At 40.0% G+C, this 17798-nt stretch overlaps 1 protein-coding gene across 10 annotated transcripts in view; it reads right to left on the bottom strand.

Moving 5' to 3' along the window:
- Positions 1–17798, bottom strand: part of LOC306850588 (SPARC-related modular calcium-binding protein 1-like) — a 62495-nt gene that overhangs the window by 12234 nt on the left and 32463 nt on the right. For 5 of the 10 annotated variants that reach the window (XM_079386293.1, XM_079386287.1, XM_079386289.1 and 2 more), the window contains exons 6-11: positions 17488–17538; positions 16450–16497; positions 12848–12937; positions 12654–12734; positions 3299–3491; positions 2173–2255 (exon numbers count right to left, since the gene is read on the bottom strand). In XM_079386293.1, coding sequence (XP_079242419.1) covers positions 2173–2255; positions 3299–3491; positions 12654–12734; positions 12848–12937; positions 16450–16497; positions 17488–17538 — 546 coding nt within the window. The remainder of the gene's footprint in view (positions 1–2172; positions 2256–3298; positions 3492–12653; positions 12735–12847; positions 12938–16449; positions 16498–17487; positions 17539–17798) is intronic. The other 5 variants (XM_079386286.1, XM_079386290.1, XM_079386291.1 and 2 more) reach the window with 3 other exon arrangements.

Raw genomic sequence — 17798 nt, 5'->3', positions numbered from 1 at the left:
TGTCCCAGATGCTTGGCTGAAATGGTGTTCTCGACTTGGGTCAATGTTTCGGCCTTAATTGTGTCTCTTAAAGAACAACTTAAAACAGGAGTATGCAATAAAATAATCTCAGTTTACATTTTTTGGTTCATTTTCTCAAGCTGTACCCTCTACCTCAGTCCCACTAACTTTCTTGAATTTGCAGGCGCAATGCAGTATGGGAGGTGGGGCCCTGTGGCTCACCAGGTGACTCCAATTAGTATCTGTATGGTTTGGACAAGTGTGATGACGTGCCGGCTCAGTGCTTCTCAGCCCAAGTGTTAAATCAGAACATATGGAATCAGACTCATCTTGTCAAACTTCCCATTCTGCACATGTAGACTTCATAAAGACAGCTTATTGGAAGCCTTGATGTAGATTAGCCCTGCATTTGTTTGTTTGCACTAGCATGATGCTACAGGTAGGTCTTGTAGTGGAATTTGGCCTGTGGAAATGGTTGTACATCTTTCCAAAAGTTCTTTTTTCCCCATTCCTGTGTTTGAAAGGATGAAACCAAGATTCTTTGTTTTGGTGCCAGGTAGCACTCAAGTAGAGTACATAAAATAATTTCACTGAACTCCCCCGGGCATTGACGGCACCTCTCGGCCCCCTGCTGCTGTCCTCCCCAGTGGTCCACACCGTCGTAAACTACACCACACATCTGTTGCCCAGTCAGGAGCCATGTTTTACTTACCAGATGGGGAATTAAAAAGGAGTTACAATGAAATTCTAAATGAAAGGGAAAGAAGCGAGAAACCTAGGAACGAACTGGAATGAGCAAAAGCCTAATATTTCAAGGGAAAACAACCTATAAATGCTAACATGTGGTGCTGCATGTTCTTGTACTTGATCCTGTAACCAATTGTCAAACATTATTAGTGAGCATACAAGGAACTTTTTGGACTTTTGTAAGCAAAATAATTAAGAAACACCTATTTAAGTGGAGAGACACATATTAGCAATATCAATCATTATTGCATTGCATAAGGAATCACAATTAGCTACTTGCTAGTCAGTTTCAGGGAGAAGGATATTCTCATTCTAAAGAGTATTTAAATTAAACAAAAATCTGTATTTTTGGTCTACTGTAAAAATGACCTCAAAGCTAGCCTATAGTTAATAAAGCTAATAAATGACTGGTACACTGTATTAGCTAGCAATTGAAAAAGGAATCAAACTATTTTAGAAACAATATGTATATACACAGAAGAATGAGTGACAAACTAATTGGACACTTAGTCCATTGACACATTACACATGCACTTAAACTATGCTTTATTTTACTTTGGGCATGTCCGAATCCACTTTTGTTAGTTTAACAATGGAAAAAAAACAAACATTGGGCACACCAGGTGCATGGTCCAAAATGGTTGCACCTATTCTCTTAATGAGCCATGGGTGTGTTTTGGGCGTAACATGCAATAAACCAATCAGAGTCTCATCTCTAATTTCCTTTAAAAGCCAATTGCGCTTATACTATGGTGGATTTGCTATTTACATGGCAGAATTTGCAAGAGCGAAGACGCATCTCCGGAGACGAATCTGATCTGCTTGTGCATTAAAGCTTACACAATAATAATCTTTTACAATTTAATCCTTTCATTTTTAATATTCGGCATGTTTATATGCTGCTGCATGTCCCTGTGTGTGTAATAAGAAAAGTGTGTACGCTATGTGCTTTTTGCACCCGCGGTGCATAATATGAAAATGCCCCTTAAATAAAAGAAATACTGCACCATTGACTTTAGTCCACGTATTAATTGGTCGATGGCGCAGTCGTTTTCAGTTACCTTAAAATAGCTATGCGTCAACAATGTGCCTGAACAGACCTCGTCTTCAGACCAGCATGCCCACGGGCAAACAGATGGGTGCAAGTGCATTTGCTATTTATGTGAAAATGATTAACTGCGTCCGGCTGAAACTGGCAAAAAACACTTGCATTGCACCTGGCGTTGCATTGTGCCAGGTGTATGATAGGGCCATTTGGTTTTTTTTTCGGTTAAATGAGTGCATCATCTGGGTATTGAAGTACACTTCTAGTTGGAATTTTCGATGTGAACTTGTGTTGACTTGCACTGTTTATACTTCCAATAGTGTAGAATAGTGTGCAGGTATGCAAATTGGGACAACACTCATGTCAAGTGTTCTGCTCACCTGTCAGATCTCTGTCTTTAAAAGGATCTTCCATTTCTGAGTCTCGAGAACGAGCTGCACTGTCACATTCTGGTTTCTTATACCTGATGGAGAGCACAAACAAGAGGGGCTGAATTACAATGTTTATAAAATTCTCAAATTTTTATTTTTTTTTCAGTATGTTTTGTACAAAGTCATACAAGCCATATCTGGTGGCCAGAATATTACACAGACTTCGAACTCTTATGGATTCTTTTGACTTGAATCAGTAGGCAACCAAAAAGGCACAACCTCCTAGAAAATGCTTAGAAACGTGCTCAGAACAACCACTCAGAACACCATGGTGACCCCCATTGTATCAACTTTTTGGACACCAAAGAAGTTGACTTGGAGACCAAATCTTCATGAACAAGCACATGCACATTTTCTTCGTTATTTGTTAGTAAATGACAAACTGCAAGCATTTGATTTCATTGTTTGATTAGATTTGGTTCACTGGTTTTTATTACACAAAATTGCACTCAAAATTGAGTGAGACAGACATAAGAATGCATGACACTGCAGATTCACACAAGAACAACAACAACAAAAAAACTAGGATTTAACGGAAATTACCAGAACATTTATCCAAAAGATCAAGCTGTCTCTGCATGGTACAGAGGCAGCATGGGCTCAGTGCCTGAATGCAAATTGCAAATTTCGTTCAACTAGAACCAGTTGGCTAAACCTTCTCAATATTTCCAAAGCAAAAAAGAGAGCAATTTACACATTCAGAGCACATCTCCTAAAGTGGAAAATAAATCAGGGCTCGTAATGGGTAGAAACACATCAGGACGTGTCACGCTTTCAATCTGAGTCCATTCTAAACAAAATTCAGCACTGACAGCTTCGCTCATGGAAAAATAAAAACTTTGTGGTTTGGAGGGAAAGCCAATTGTCATAATGTTCCACAACTAAACTAATCAGTCACAATGGATTGTATTACTGATGATTGCAATACTTAAAGCATTTTGAGATGTTTAGAGCATGCAAGCTCATCCAGAAACATGTTGTATAAATAATGAGGTTATAGCACAAATAACAGGCAGAGGCAGTGCTAATGATACATTACGAAATTTGTCAGAAGAACAAAATGACTCTGTCTTACCTTGCAGAGGTTCCAGGTATGGGTCTCCCAGTGTCCACCAGCACACACCAGCAGTAACCAGTGGACTGGTGGCACTGGACCGGCTTGTAGAGGCCCTGCAGGCCACAGTCAGGGACAAAGATGGCTTCCCGTGGGCTCTGCCGAGCCTCATCTTGAGCGGTCTGCCTCTCCTGGTCACAAGAGGGAACTTTCTCTAAAACCATGAGAAACACACTCAATACACAGAAATAACAGGCAGTATACTTCAAATACGGCTTACCATTCTTTCAGTATTCTTTAAATCTTTCCCCACCAGCATTTTTGATACTGTGCACAAAACTTTCATGGATCCCAGAACATTTTGTATGAATTTCTGAACATGCAATAAGTCAAAAGAAAGAACAGAGCCTCTGATTTTGAACAAAATAAACAGTTTTATTCTAGCTTAACGCAATTTTTTAATCGACTTTAATCGAAAAAATCTTTTTATTGCATATGGGCAAGTTTCATTAAAAAATAAATAAATAAAACAAAAAGTTGAGAAAATCGTTTTTGTCAAAGACTGTGTCTGCTTCTGAATCAGATCGATGATCAAAAAAGATGGTGTAGATCAATTCCATCAACACCCTCAAAACTTGCATGGTCCTAAACCACTTCCTGAGTTGACATTTAATTCAGTAATATTAGGCAGTTTTGACTTATATGCTGTGTAATTTTTGGTGATTTTTCGTATACATCTGCTTACATATGCAACTACTTGTTTCTGCCTTTTCACAGTGTTTTGATCTGGGGAGTCTCCTACACTATAATAGTGAAAACACCGAAAGTCAGAAAATTCTGTCAATGCCGGGGAAGAAGCAAATGACAAAAACGATTTTTACATCTGAAGAGTTCTTCTATACATAGAAGCCTGATAAAAATGCTAATTTTAGAAGGAAATTTCAAATGGCACTTAAAGGCTTTTGAATCTGAACTCTTCATCTATAGTCCATATATATTAAGCAAGTACAAGGTGGCACCACAGTCACTAAGAAAAAACAGAGACACCACATGGAAACTTTCCAATTGTGAGAGGAATAGCATGAGACATGGCAACTGTCAAAGTCAATGTAATTCCAGCCTTTCTGTTAGAGATATCAACATAAAATTGTAAAGATAGCCATGTACCTTTCTGGCATCCTTATGTGATTCCCCTAGTGGCCAATATTGGCAATATCCTTTAGCTGCAATACAACTAACCAAATTTGTTAAAAATAACAGAGGCAGAATTTGCTTAAACACTTTCAAGAGGCATCTTCGCTCCTTTTCTGAAGTTCTCTGAGCCATTAGGATTCAATTTCCCTGTATTTATTAACACAAAGGACACTTGAGAGATGTTCTTTTAAATGTGTTAACGCCTTGTCTCATAAATCTCTATTTATGCTGAAATCCATTTAGTACATTGCTCACTTGTAGTGCACTGTGCCAAGTATAACAGCACCACATGTAGAGGCTAATCCAGCTAGTGGAGTGCTGAAGAGCTTTTTAGCACTACTGATTCATGTCAGTTTTAATCAGATGCTTAGTGAATATCAGGCCACAAGAACAGATATCAGAACCGCCGTTCCCCTCGGCACAACAGCTTGGGATACTCAAGCTGTTAATCACAGATGCATAAGCTATACAAAACTCTCTCAAGTCTCTTTTTCTTTCGTCTTCCTCAGTTTGAGTTCTTGTTATTTTGTAATGTTAAAAATAGGGCTGTGAATTGAATAAAAATATAACAAATTCAATTAAGTAACACAGTGAATCCCCAAATAAATGTAGACTCATCATGAAAGACGCATTTTAACTTTTTTTAAAATGATATATATGACCAGTATTATTTCTGATGTTAAATTGGGTAATTATAACCATTTGACAAGTGCATTTTTTTAACCATTTAATAAAGCTAATTTGTAAATTACCAGATTACATTTTCTGATTATCATTTGTTAACAACTGTTATAGAACATAGAGTTAAAAAGGGAAATCTTTTCAATATAAGACCAACCCATGCTCACTGGAAATACATGCCTCTACCTACATTTTTGTACTCCAAAATTGTACCTTTACAACAATTAACAATTATTATGTATTAAAAATAAACATTTTTAATACATAATACATTAAAACATTTTAATACATTGATGTTATGCCTCACATAACCAGCTCCATACAGCATATATACAGTAGCTATTTTTATGTGGTAAACTTGCTCAACAGATAAACTGGTACAATAACAACAGCTTTTGCATCTCATGTTTGCTTTCGTTACCACTATTTTTTAGGTTTAAGGTAAGATTTAGTGTAGGTAGTACTTTTTTTTTTCAAATGTAATAGAGCTTTTACATTTTAGGGACACTCACCGAATATTTCATTCTCAAACTACCACAATATATACAACAATTGATATAATAAAACATAGCCTGATTCACATTGATCTGTTTCAGATAAAACATCTCGAGGTTACGTATGTAACCATGGATCCCCGAAGGGAACGAGATGTTGCGTTGAACGCCCTGGCAAGACCACGTTCTGAAGCATGTATGAAATCAGTCCAATAGCGAAGCGAGACATCATGAGCATGGTGACCTGAGCAACCAGGAAGCAAAAAGGCGCATGTGCACATGTTAGCTTCTGCGGAAGCGAGCACCTGCAGGGATGCAGGGAGTATGGCAGGGAGACGCAGCATCTCGTTCCCTTCTGGGAACCATGGTTACATACGTAACCTCCAGATGTTCCCCTTCAGGAACTCGAGCTGCGTCGAACGCTTTGGGAACAAGAATACCCACTGCGCCATACGAACAAGTCCCTGTCTGGTGTGTATCTTGCGAGCACATCAAGACGAGAGAACTTGGGACCCTGGGGTAGATGTCAGGCCCAGACTACAGAACCGGATTAATGTGTGAGGAGAGGACCAGCCTGCCGCAGCACAAACATCTTGAAGGGTCACGCCCACTGATAAGGCCTTGGAGGCCGCCATACCCCTAGTCGAGTGTGCTCTGACTCCTATATGTGACTGGAGGCCAGAGGACTCATAGGCCAGTATGATGGTCTCAACCACCCACCGACTTGAGATTTGCTTGGTCGCTGGAACCCCTTTCTTAGGTGGACCAAAGCAAACGAATAACTGATCTGCTTTACACCACTGGGCAGCTCTGTGAACTTAAGTGTCCAGTGCTCACACTAGACACAGCAGATTGAGTCTTTCCTGGTCTGCAGTACGATGGGACCTGGCGAGGATGTGGGCACTTTAGGGACATACCCGGGTCTCGGGTAAAGGAATGCCCTAGCCATGCCAGGGGCAAACTCCAGGCCAGACACAGCAAGTGCCTGAAGGTCCCCTATCCTCTTCAGCGAGGATATAGCAAGCAGGAAGATCGTATTAAGTGTGAGAAGCTTGTCTGAGGTATCTTTTCCAGGTCCCATGAGGGCACCTTGGTGCACTGTACTGGTCTCAGCCTCAAGGTGCCATGGAGGAAACGTCTAACACATGGTCTTCCCACTGACTATGTAAAACCTTCAGAGTGGAGGGAGATAACCCTGTGGAGAATCACTCCTGCAGAAACTCCAGAACTGAACCAACCGGTCAGTTGATTGGTTGGTCAGACGGCTCCTACAGTCACTGTCCGCACCAAGAAGCGAAAAGTTTCCACTTCAAGGCGTACAGTTTCCTTGTGTTGGGAGCACTGGACTGGAGTATAGTCTCAACAACCTCAGTTGAGAGACCGGATGCTATGAGCTGTGCCCCCTCAGGGGCCACATCTACAGCTTCCATAACTCTGTGCAGGGGTGAAGGATGGTGCCCCCCGCCTGAGAGAGAAGGTTCCTCCTGATCGGAATCTCCAGGGGAGAGCCATTGAGGAGGGATACCATGTCCGAGAACCATACTCAGGCCGGCCAGAACGGGGCTACTAGCAGCAGACGGATCCCGTCTCGGCGTACTCTCTGAAGAACTCCTGGGAGCAGAGCAATCGGGAGAAATGTGTACAGACGAAGCCTCAGCCACGCCTGTACCATGGCATCCAGCCCAAGCCCAAAATTTGCTCGTGGGAGCCCACTGAGCCCTGAAGCACCGGGGGTGGCAGGGGTATCAGTGAAGCTCCCTGAGGGCACTGAAGAGGATCGGGCACCATATACTGAGGTGTGTACTTCTCCTCCCCAGGGTGGGCTGCCCTCAGGGTTCTGACGATGGTATTGTCAGGACTGCTTGGCCGATGTCCTCTTAGACATAATAACAGTCCGCAGATCTGTTTTCTGCTTTGAGGACCCTGACCAAGAGTGCCGCCCCACCCCCTGGTCTTTCTGCGGGGGGGGGGGGGGGTATGGGTCGTGACGCTCTGTTTCTGGGTCTGGCGATATGAGGAGCTGGATGGCCGGGGCTGCTCCCACTCAGCAGTCCCAAAGACCAGGGAACGGTGAGGGAGGAAGCTCTGGAATGCCGCCACCTGCTTCTTCGGTTCCTGAAACCTCTCCACGACAGTGTCTACTGTGCTGACGAAGAGGCCAAAAAGCGACAGCGGGGCATCCAGCAGGAAGAATCTGTCCTTGTCTTGTAATTTGGACAAATTCAACCACAGGTGTCGCTTCATAGCCACGAGAGCTGTCATGGAATGGCGATGGCTCCTCATACGCAAGGGACTGTGGTGGTGAGTCCGAAGTCTCCTCCGTGTTGACACTCATCACATCAACCTCCTCAAGAGAAAGATAGATGAAGCGCCTGGCTCTCTCTCCGGGGGAAAAAAAAATGTGGGGCGGGCTTCCAATCCCTGAGAGGGAGCTGTGGATCTAGTGGGTGAGGACCGAGATAAGGGCGAGCCTGTCTCAGATCCCTCCGCTAAATCCACTTGCGGTCCCCAAGAAAACAGCCACTGCTGTGCCAACAGTGGGGCCGAATGCCAGCAGGATCCGAACCTGGCCGCTTTCATCGAAGACTGGCTGGAGTGGAGTACACGGGGCGGGAGAATGGCATGGCATGCTCCGCTCCCAAACAGACGGCGCACATATCGTGTATCCTCACCTGAGCGATAGCGTGGGCAGAGAGGAACACACGACTTGAAATGCCGTCCGCTCGCCACTTCTTTAGATTTTGATTTACACTTAGGCATTGTACAGTATTTCTCGCTTGCTATACAGAGGATTTCTGACTGACTGAGTTCTTTTGCATACACACACACACACACCACAAACGCGCTCGCTGAAGAGCATGAAGTTAACATGTGCACTTGCCGGATGCGCCTTTAAGCTTCCTGATTGCTCACGTCACCCCGCTCGTGACGTCTCGCTTCGCTATTGGACTGATTTCACACATGCTTCAGAACGTGGGCTCACCAGGACATTCCCAAAGCATTTGACACAGCTTGAGTTCCTGAAGGTGAACTGAATGTGCTTTAATGTCAATTACTGGATATTTCACTTTAAAAGTGTCGCAAAATGTACAAAAACAGTAATATCATTCTGCAGAAAGGTTGCCACAAGCACATATTTCCAATGAGCCTGGACTGGAAATAATAATCTTCACATAATGTAAAAGTAAAAAATGGATCCTTCATCAAATGTGTTATTTTTTAATGTATTAAAACAGTCCATATTAATTGATAAAATCAATGCATTTGTTTGAGTTGTGTGAACTTGTGGCTCAACCAATAACATGAGTCTGTTTTCTAAACAATGGCAGATGGGGGCAGGGCATGTGCGTTTCTACTGAGGTAGGACAAGATCTGGAGTATACGAGAATTAAGCAGAGGAGAACGGCACTACCCAGTTAGGGTTTGTCTGAACCTTAAAATGAAAACCATGAGCTACAACTCTGTTCAGTGTAACCAAATCCTGCTGTTTTTGCTTTTGTCTTCATTACAAATAGTTCTGGTAAGAGAACTGACAGCGTTGGCGTGATCGGGAACAAGGCTTGGGGTGTTTTAAGTGGAACCTGACTGCAAAGACAAGGAACGGGGGAGAGTTAGCCATCAGAGTATTAATATGTCCTTTTATTCAGAGATGGGCTCACAATCCACACTCAAGTGTTCACGGCAAAGTCCATGACTCCTATGCTTCCCGCCAAGGTTCCTTCATATCTAAATTATTTAGCACTGTTTACTGTAGCGATGGTATACTGGCGCCAAGCAGCTGGGATTCCCAAAAGAAAATTGTTTTTTTACTCTCTCTCTCTCGCCCTAATACAATAAAACAAGACAGAAAAGGATGGACAGTCTCAGATCCCATTAGTCCTATTTACGTCACGTTTTTGTTATGCTTTTTTTTTTTTAAATCTGCACGTAAAACTTAATCCGACCCTCTTCTCTTTTCAGAATATAGTCATTTTTATGCATTTTGTCCCTTGTTGTTCCAAGAAGTGAGTTGCATGGGTTCTGTTTAAACAAACAGACATAAGTGAGAGTACAGCTGAGGTGAGACCTCATTGCTCAGTGCTCCTCAGAATGCTTTGCTGTGGTTCCCTTTCAATGTTTACAGGATGGTATTGATTAGTTTATGCACGGTATGTTGTAGGTAAACTCTGCTGATTTCTTCACTATCACGCTGAAAATCAGAGCCTCATGCGTTTCATCGTGCCAAGATCTGGCCAAACAAAATAGCTTGAAACTCAGACTTATCAGCCTCCGATAAACACAGCATTCTCTCTCTCTCTTGTTTTCTCTTTTAGATGCATATATCTCACTCTCTCTTTCTATCTCTCTTTCTTCTGCTGTCCCTCCAATTGTTTTCAGCTGTGGGGTAAGTAATCACTCCATTCTTGGATCTATGCGTTCGTTGCTCATAAAGTAACAGAAGAGGAGGGGAGGGCACCATGTTCTTTTCAAACTTTAATATTCTACACAGAGGGGATAGAAAGGTTTATAGACACTGGTGTCAAACATTTCCTCAACCTTAGAAGTATTCTAACTTCTTCGCATTTATTTGCTTCATGAGAATTGGCCAATAGTGGGTTTTGATGTATATCAAGAAATACAAATATGTTGTTTCTCACAGAAGATGGGCCAATAATGCGTAATCATTTAAGAACTTCATGGGCATGTGATGTGCATTGGTTATTTGCCATAAAGCAGATGCTCTTTTTCCAAAATGATTTAGCATATTGCATCATTCTGAGAAAATCATTTGTGCCTCATTTGTGTCTCCACGACTTACTACTTACATAATTAATAGGATACAGAACTTAGTCACATCCACCTTCTTTTACAACGCGGAGGTAAACAGTTTTGTACAGGTAAAAATAGCCTTGCACATTCAAAAGGCTGCGCCCACTCTTACATTAAAAATAAGGTGGATAGTTAGACTTTCAGATGCATACAACATAATCTATATAGACAGATTTAACTATGTAGAAAATGCAAAGAAAGAAATTCAAATTTAAATTGAAATATTAGCCATGTCTGCATTAGTCATCATTACATTTTATAGAATACTAATATAGGTTTTTATAGAATAATATGGGGAAAAATAATAATAATAAATTATTTAAAAATATTATTAAAATTGTGTCTTTTCAGTTCTACATTTCACCTCTGTTATGTTGTTACATTTCCATGTTATGAAATCATATTTAAAGGATTAGTATCTTTTTTGCCATATTGTTTAAACACAGGCAAGTTTATTTGACAGAAAGAAACAGCATTTAATTATAATAATAATTCTCTTAATATAATGTAATAATATATCACATATAATATTTTTTTTTTCAGTTATAGTAGATAACACTGAAATCGAGTGATACTACCAGAATTTCAGTAATTTTTTCAAATAATAAGTAAATCCACACTGTGACTAACAATGCAGAAGGATTACAGTAGGAGTATTAGATTGAGGGCCTATACTAGTCCCCTAGTGCCAGGTGTTTGTGACCCTAAAACTTTGCGTGAGGTTGGAAAATGTGATTTTATTTATTTAATTATTTTGAAATGAATGCTGATCTTTTTAAATGATGTGATTGAAAAACAAATCTCTTCAGTTCAATCATTTTTAGGCACAAAGAGCGATGTTTGTGGAAAAAACTCCACTTGTAGGTAAAGTCACCCTGGGGTTAAAAGCCTTTTTTAAAAGTCCTGTTGTGTCTTTGTAACTCTACAGATCTGTTTTGCCAAGTGTTATCTGCGCTCGAAGCCACAGAGACATTTGTATACAGTAGCTAGTTCAAACCCTTAATACCGCCACCCCCAAATCTGAGGGCACACTATGATAATTATGCTTGTTCTGTTTAATGGAGAACACAACCACAATTACCATAGAAGCACGCCATTTACCTCACCTTAGATGAGCATGTTCACATTTATAACTGCACGAGTTGATGTGTGAAAGATCTAACTGATGCGTACCACCCACAATGCACTGAGAGATGGAAACTTGGCTTTCTCTGAGATTTACTTTAGCAGCAAAAGCAACATCTCAGTGTTTCAATTTACTCCAGATCCCACACACGCTCCCAAGAGCAGCAATGGTGGAGCCTGATGCCAACTCCGTCACTTCTGCACCAAAAGCACCCTTGTGATGACCGTGGATCTATTCTTGTTGAAGAGTGTTGATGTGCAACAGATGCTAATTGGTCACAGGAGGAGACTCTGAAGCGTTCCAAAGACTTGTCAGAGTAGATATACAACTTGTCTGCTCAAGGTAAGTGTTTCCTTCAACACAGAAAATCTTTTGTCAAAATTTTGTCAATTATTTTTTTCTGGTGAAATAAATAGATTATTTTTCAGTGTCTACCAATTATAGGCCACACAGGCAATAAGTACACAAAGGAATACCACTGGAACTGCGCATACACACACACACACACACACACACGTACACAACACACACACACACACACACTTCTCAGTCATGAGAATGTTCTCTCTTCCAGTGCTACGAAAATTCAGATCCCTCTATCTCTCAACCGCACTGCCCAAAAACCTCTCAGAGCTTGACGGAGTTGACTGAGCATGCCCAGAGGGTGCTCGACTCATTTGAAGGAAATTGTAAAGGAGACACAGAAAGCTAAACAAATTACACAGAGGAGAGTTGAGACAAACAGAGAAAGAGGGGCGCCGTAATTCGACTGGTGTTAGGTTTCTCGTTCCTGGACATGCTGAATATTAAATCTAAAGCTGGAACAGAACTGTTGCACAATCAAGTGTGCCTGAATGTGCAGACTTGGATGCTGCAATGGCGATGCTTTGAAATATTTCTGTCGTCTATGAAGGAAATAGATTTAAGGGATTTTCTTTCTATTTGAATGTATAATGAATCAAATCAGCTGTTGACAGGCATGTTTGTTGCGTGACAACTGAATTAGATTTTTGATTTACAAATGGACAATAACCATAGATAGATAGATAGATAGATAGATAGAGATTCTCACCTGACTTCCTACTGTTTGAACTGTTCTGTTTGTTCTCTTTGTACACCAGCTGCTTAATCCACAACGTTGGAGCTGTAATCTCTGTTTAAAATGCAACATAAAGTTGATTTGCACTTGTATATCAGTCATATCCATAAATGCAAGACTCGTAGGTTGTTTGTGGTGTTGCCTGTGTTGCATGGGTCCAAACTTACCCTCACCTTCTGGGACAACATGTGTCTCCATGGTTGGTGTGGTCTTGGAGCCATCATCTGGATTGAGGGTGAGAAAAAAACGGAAAGAGACTACCATTATTGAGGTTAATACAATCTACTCTCCACAACTGTTGAATGATTGGGATTTGCACATGGCCCGGCCAATAGCACAGAAAACAAAGTGGGTGAGGGATAGTAAATACAAAGTGAGAAAATACAAGTGAGAAAACACAGATAAATAACAATGTTCATCCACTCACACACACACACACATACCAGAATGCATAAATTAGCTTTTACATACATACTGTTAAGATAAATGGTAATTCAGTTGTATAACAAGTCAATAGTAGATGATTTAACACACTCAAATTTGTCATGATAGTTGAGAAATGTCAAATATCCTACGGTACTTACCCACTTATGCTCTATTGCATTCTGGCTGATTTCCTTGTGGCTCACAGCATTGTAGGCCCTGGTAGTCGAGGGGCCAAAGCCATAGTGCTAAAGCCACAATAAGGTGGCAGTGAAACCAGTTCATACAATACATGTAGTTCACTGAACTAAATTACAGTCAACGTGACACTATTTATTTCCTGTCCACCATGTTTGCATTAAAGGATTAGTTCACTTTTAAAAAACTTTTGCTGATAATTTACTCACCCCCATGTCATCCAAAAGATGTCCATGTCTTTCTTTCTTCAGTCGAAAAGAAATTAAGGTTTTTGATGAAAACATTTCTCCATAAAATGGACTTCAATGGGACCCAAACGGTTCAAGGTCCAAATGACAGTTTCAGTGCAGCTTCAAAGGGCTTTAAACGATACCAGACGATGAATAAGGGTCTTATCTAGCGAAACGATCGGTCATTTCAAAAATAAATAAAAAAGTTTAAGTTTTATAAGCACAAATGCTCGCCTTGCTCTGTTCTGTGATGCGCGTTCATGACGTCACGTAATACGCAATTACGTTGAAAAGGTCACGGTTGACTTAGGCGGAAGTTTACAAATGTGCGGAAGGAGGACCATATACACATATTAAAATGTCTTTGTGTCAGTTTATCGTTTAAAATGCCCATTTCGTGTGCGTATCCTGGGTGTTTTAATATTAAAAAGCCTACTGACTCGGTACTTCCGCCTACCTCAACCGTGACCTTTTCCACGTAATTGCGTATTACGTGACGTCATGAACGCGCATCACAGAACAGAGCAAGGCGAGCATTTGTGCTTATAAAACTTAAACTTTTTTATTTATTTTTGAAATGACCAATCGTTTCGCTAGGTAAGACCCTTATTCATCGTCTGGTATCGTTTAAAGCCCTTTGAAGCTGCACTGAAACTGTCATTTGGACCTTGAACTGTTTGGGTCCCAATGAAGTCCATTTTATGGAGAAATGTTTTCATCAAAAACCTTAATTTCTTTTCGACTGAAGAAAGAAAGACATGGACATCTTGGATGACATGGGGGTGAGTAAATTATCAGCAAAAGTTTTTTTAAAAGTGAACTAATCCTTTAAAAATCAATGATTATGATATACCTTCTGAAAGTGAACTCTATTATTCCCTGTCTTTTATATAAACATGGGTAATTTAGAAAGATAGCAGCAGCAGTAATATGATCCTTCCACTGTTAAAAGCTATTTTTAAAGATATCTTTACATCAGAGTCAGTGAATTTGCTGTCATTAAGAGCAACAGTGACAGCCACTCATTTATTTCTGTAAGAAAATTGTACACTGTAAATCAAACCAACCAGCTTCAAGATGAATTTCAACATAACATGCAATTCAGTGTAATTACAAATTAGATAAAAGCACCCTATTGTGTCTTTTATGGAGGAATTAATTCCTTCATCCTTTGCGAATTTAAATTGCCGCAAATGTTAAATCGCTACCGTGTTTTAGGCTTTAGAGAATAGCTCAAACACTGAGAAATGTTTCAAAATTATATTCTTTTGCGTTATGCAGAAAACAAACAAACAAACAAAAAAAATCATACAGGTTTGGAAAAACATCAGGGTAAATAAATGATGATATAATTTTAATTTTTGTGGGGTGAATTATCCCTTTAACACTCACACACACACACTTTACAGATTAATCGATATGCTATGTATTTAGTTAGCGAAGAAGTAACCTAGCTAGCCTCCACTAGCTTGTAAAAAAAAACTTACAATGAGTTCACAGTCAGTTGTTTATGGACTAGCTAGACTAGCAGACTATGAACTAGCAGGCTAGTTAAGCTACTCGTTCTCTATAGCTAACTACATGTGATTTTGTAGCTTTAAAGCCTAAAACACAATAATGATAAGATTATTTACATTTAACAACCTCACAACTCATGGTAGGTATTTCTCAAAAAGGTTTTTAGTTCTGTCATGACAATTCTCTGAGAGTGTAGCATGGTAATATATATGGCAAAGTTAATGTATTTGGTCTTGGTCTTGGTGGAATACATCTGCTACGTGGCGGCTGCTGCTGCGGCAGAGCAAGAACCAAGACTTGCTACTGCCAATACATTCACAACATGCTGCTGTCAACATGTAGAAAACACTGCTGCTGCACATGCAACATCTATAAAATAACCCCCATTTATAACATACATGAAATCACCCCATAGCAGATGGGTGGATACAGGTGGAGCTGGGGAAGGTGGAGGGTTTCTGAAGCATGCTGCAGCTGTTACAGCAAGCACAAGCCAAATATTGGATTGTTGAGCAGCAAGCGCATTGTCTGCTAATACAAAAAGAACCAATTAGCTGCACTGTGTGAATAATGATGTGATTATGTCAGATTGAGCTAGACCCATGGGCCTCTGCCATTTAGAGTTTCATGTTACAACTTTGTATTTATTGCTAAAATTCAATTATGCTATCAAAAATGTGAATGGGATTTTTAATCGTAACCCTACAGTGAACTTTAGAGACTCACATACAGTGGCACACAACCACCGTCCACCTGCTGGTGACATAAACATCTGTTTCACACGCACTTTGTCTTAAGTGCAGCCCAGCGCAGAAGAGGTGAAACAAGATCTGAAAAGAACACAGGCAAACTCCATACCAAAAACTGTCTTCTCCCACCCCTGCGATACTAACCTAAACGCAGTCTCAAACCCCTATACACCACCCTCGAGGCATGTAAATGACAATCTGGCTTTCCTGAGTTAGGGCCCACAAAAGTAGGTGCCAGCCATTGCTGCTGTTAACATCTATATTAGCTATTTGAGATTTCAGTGCTGTAACAGAGACCGGTGGGGCTTTGGCAAAGCCCAGCCTTTGATGTGTGCTAAGTTCTTTCACTGGCTGTTAAACGGAACAACTGGAATAGGTTTTCATCCTTTACGGTCCTTAGAGAAACTTAAGTCTGAAGTAAAAGCTTGACAGAAAGTTGAGTCAGAGTCAGGCCAATGAACATGTCAGAGAAATACGAGGCAACAGTTGACGTATTTTTGAATGTGTGGACACATTTAATCTTACATAAATAAAATGAGCAAGAAACACAACATTTAGTAATAGTGTAATTTAGTGTCCTGATTAGTTAGCTTACAATATCTCTCATACATAAGCACACACACACTCACATTTTTGCAAAATCCAACTCACCTTTTCTGCCAGAGCTAGGAGGTCCTGGTGGCTTATCGGTTACTGACCCTTTGAAGAGAGAGCAGAATGTTTACTCAACTTTTGCAATGCATTACGGCAACCACTTCACTTTGGGAGAGCAGGTTAAAATATGTACAACTTGCACTTGTAGGAACACAGCATGCACTAGAAAAGTCATACAAAAGATTACAAAATACAAGTGATAATTGTAACATCTTAACTTACACATATAAGAGAAACATGAATCAGTTCAAGAAAAACAATTAACAGACCCTTCAAAAATCCACCAGAACAATCTGAAACCACATTTTCACTGCTGAAAATGCTGAAATGTTATTATTATCAAGAAATGAAGTTTCTCCAGGTGTTGAGTGCATTCATTCATAGCAGATAAAAAAAAGAAAGAAATATAAAAAAAACACCACAAGGAAAAATGGTGTGCAATGCTACCTATTTTATTTAAGTAGTGAAAATCACCACAAAAATGGTTACAATTATTTACATCCATTATTATTATGAATTATATTATTATTAATTACTGTTATTGTTATTGCCAATAGTACTGTAGACACACCTTCCTGCAGAATATAGTTCCAACCTTTTACTAACATACCAGTCTTTAAGCAATTGTTTTAAGCATTTCTGTTTGTAATTGTACTTCAATATGGTTTTCATGACTGGAGTCACCTGTGTAGACATCGGTGTAGATATTTATTGTGTTTGATTTGTATTGAAATCAAACACAATAAATATCTTGTTGTGTTTGATTTGTATTGAAACTAAATTCCGCAGTAAGACAGATCTCCAGGATTGAGTATCCGTGAATAAAACACTTTAGTGTGACAAAAAAAAAAAGATAAAATGCATCAAGGAGGGGGTAGTTATGCACAAACAATCAACATTCACATTGATCCAAGTACGTGCAAATGCTCAGGATTAAAGGCATGCATAATTCAAGATTAGACAGTCAAACCAATTAAAATGCTGGAGAGAAAGAGAACTTTGAACAAAAGGGCTATTTGGAATTAAATTTACTACCTGACAATCCACTTGTCCCAGCATGAGTTCCCATAAATTCACGGAAGTTTCCTGCAAACGTGTGCAAGACATTTCACTTAAGTGGTGATTCATGGGATTCACTCATTTCTGGGACAGGACTGGTCCATCTTTTGAACATTCATGAGATGTAGAACACTGAGCCAAGGCTGAAGCCAAATAATTCATTTGGGTGTGATGTTGTTGCAAAACACCACAGGTTGACACTTCAGAGTAAATCTTTTACTTTTGAATGAAACAATGTTAAAATTGCAATTTAGAATCTTATGCTGGGCAACAAGCAGCAGAGAGAA

This window comes from Barbus barbus (assembly GCF_936440315.1).
Source record: "Barbus barbus genome assembly, chromosome: 30".
Taxonomy (NCBI): domain Eukaryota; kingdom Metazoa; phylum Chordata; class Actinopteri; order Cypriniformes; family Cyprinidae; genus Barbus; species Barbus barbus.
This window is presented reverse-complemented; position numbering and strand designations above follow the sequence as displayed.